At 32.7% G+C, this 2491-nt stretch overlaps 1 protein-coding gene across 1 annotated transcript; it reads left to right on the forward strand.

The window, feature by feature from the left end:
- The first annotated feature begins 1405 nt into the window (after positions 1–1405).
- LOC141660980 (uncharacterized) lies at positions 1406–2101 on the forward strand. Its single transcript, XM_074467956.1, has one exon. It carries the CDS (start codon positions 1406–1408, stop codon positions 2099–2101), a length of 696 nt encoding a protein of 231 aa, XP_074324057.1.
- Positions 2102–2491: the final 390 nt, after the last annotated feature.

Consider the following 2491-nt stretch of genomic DNA (forward strand, 5'->3'; position numbering starts at 1 on the left):
TTTAACAAATTGAATAATAGAGGACTACTATTGATATTCTTAATTTTAAGTTGCTGACTTAATACTTTAACAAATATTTATGGAATTGTAGTAGGTTAGGCTATTTAAAACATATCTAGATAGAAGTCAATGGACTTGGTAAGGTAGGCTGAAAGGCATCCCATAAGTAGTGCAACTTTACACTTCTAAGTTATCGTAAAATGATACTTTAAACTACCGGGCCACGTTAACGACTCCCCAAAAAGTGCTTTTGGTATTGGGTCTCCCTCAAAGTCATCAACTGTAAACACAATCCAACACTTACATAAACATAATGCATTTATAACGTTAAGCTCAATCTTTTTGGTATTCAAGATATTATTAAAATTGCTTGTTTGAACTACCAATCCACCGGTCTGACTCGAAGCCATGTCCTACGTAGCGTGTGTTTAGCGACTAACACCAACTAGTGCAAGTTCTAAAAGAACTAAATTATGTAGCTCTGGAGCTTAATCTTCAGAAGGAAATAATGATACACCAACATCTGAAGAATTTGAATCGATTCGTCCTAAAGGTAAAAAAGCTGCAACTAAAATGAGGGGAAAGGGGAAGGCCACAGCTGCAGAAGTTGATTAATGGGAATCTTTATAAGCTAATTATGAAAGAAGAATGGACATGATGGATAAATTAAATGAAATTGGTTAAAGGAGCTTGAGGCGAAACAACCTGAGATGGATTTACAAATCATTATGGCGGATACTAGTAAAATGAATGACACTTAACGGAAGGCTCATGCAAAATTGTTTGTGAAAATTATGGCAAGAAACTAGAGTTTGTCTTTTCTTGTTTATTTTTATTTGTTTGTAAACTAGCCGTTCGAAGCTAGTATTGATTTTTATTTGTTTATAAACTAGCCGTTGGAAGCTAGTATTTGCTTTTATTTATTTTTAAACTAGCCATTGGAAGCTAGTATTTGCGTTTATTTGTTTGTAAACTAGCCATTAGAATATATTCGTTTTATCTTCTATATAAACTAGATGTATTAGTTCTTTCAATTCACATCAACATGAATCAAACACCTACACCGGAATATTTCACTAAAGAATTCACTAAAAAATTTATTGAAGAGTTTATCAATGACACTCAAAAGAATCGTCGAAACTCTTTCATACAATATATGGACAGAGTTCAACATCCACGCCTCAAAAATGTATTTACAGAGATCGTGAAACAGGCCATCAATATCTAGTGAATGATTAATTTTCACCAAATCCAGTATATCTAGAAAATATATTTCAACGAAGATTCTGTACGAGGGTGAATACTTACGAAAGCCGAACTCCAATGGCGTGCAACGCCTATTACAGATGGGTGAGGCTTGTGGATTTCCTGGTATGATGGGAAGTATTGACTGCATGCACTGGCAATGAAAAAATTGTCCAAAAGCATGGAAGGAATGTTCATGAGTGGTCACAAAGGAGTTGCAACAATTATATTGGAAGTGGTTGCTTCATCTGATCTATGGATATGGCATTTATTTGTTGGAGTTGTATCAAATAATGACTTAAATGTTTTAAATCGATCACCTGTAATTGATGATGTGCTACAGGGTCGTGCTCGAGAGGTAAATTTTACTATCAATGGAAACAATTATAATATGGGATATTACTTAACCGATGGAATATATCCTGAATGGTCAACATTCGTTAAAATGATACCACGTCCACAAAGTGAGAAAAGAAAATTATTTTCAAAGTATCAAGAAAGCCAACGAAAAGATGTTGAACCAACGTTTGGTGTGTTACAGTCCCGTTTCGCAATTATTCGTGGTCTGGCACGCTTTTGGGACAGAACAGATCTTGAGAGAATCATGAAAGCATGCATTATAATACATAATATAATTGTTGAAGACGAGAGGGACGCATATGTCACTCAATTTGGTCCATTACCAACCTATGATGATGCAACAAATGGCTTACCGGAACCAAATTTAGGTGAAGAATCTTTTATCCCGTATGAAATATATATTCAAAATAGTATGCAGATGCGTGATAAAAGGATATATCGTCAGCTACAAAATGATTTGGTTGAGCATATCTCACAGTTCCATAATAATCGTTAATTTTTTATTGTAACTTTTAAATTTTAGATTTTCTCGTGTGATATTTTTTATTTAATGTTTTTATATAATATAGTGCATTTTAATTAGAGATTTTTATTTTAATTAAAATTTTAATCACTTTTTTTATTATTATAAATTTATTTTAGAATTCAATATTAAAAGATCATATCATTTTATTAGTAAATCAAATAAATAACGTTAACTTATACTACCAAATTGTACCCAAATAAAATTAGTAAATTAAATATGTTATGTGGCCCACAAAACTCTAAAAAAACTTTATTAAAAAAAGTGAAACAGACTCAGCATTGGATGCATCTGACCATTTCTTTTCCTGGACTGCTTTCACTTATATGGCACCTGTGTGGGGCCAGAAAATGAAAGAAATAG

The sequence above is a fragment of the Apium graveolens genome, chromosome 5, assembly GCF_009905375.1.
Source record: "Apium graveolens cultivar Ventura chromosome 5, ASM990537v1, whole genome shotgun sequence".
NCBI classification, from domain to species: Eukaryota; Viridiplantae; Streptophyta; class Magnoliopsida; order Apiales; family Apiaceae; genus Apium; species Apium graveolens.

Bases quoted from the DNA above. Each gene is read 5' to 3' on its own strand.
- LOC141660980 (XM_074467956.1), top strand. From the start codon at position 1,406: ATGAAAAAATTGTCCAAAAGCATGGAAGGAATGTTCATGAGTGGTCAC.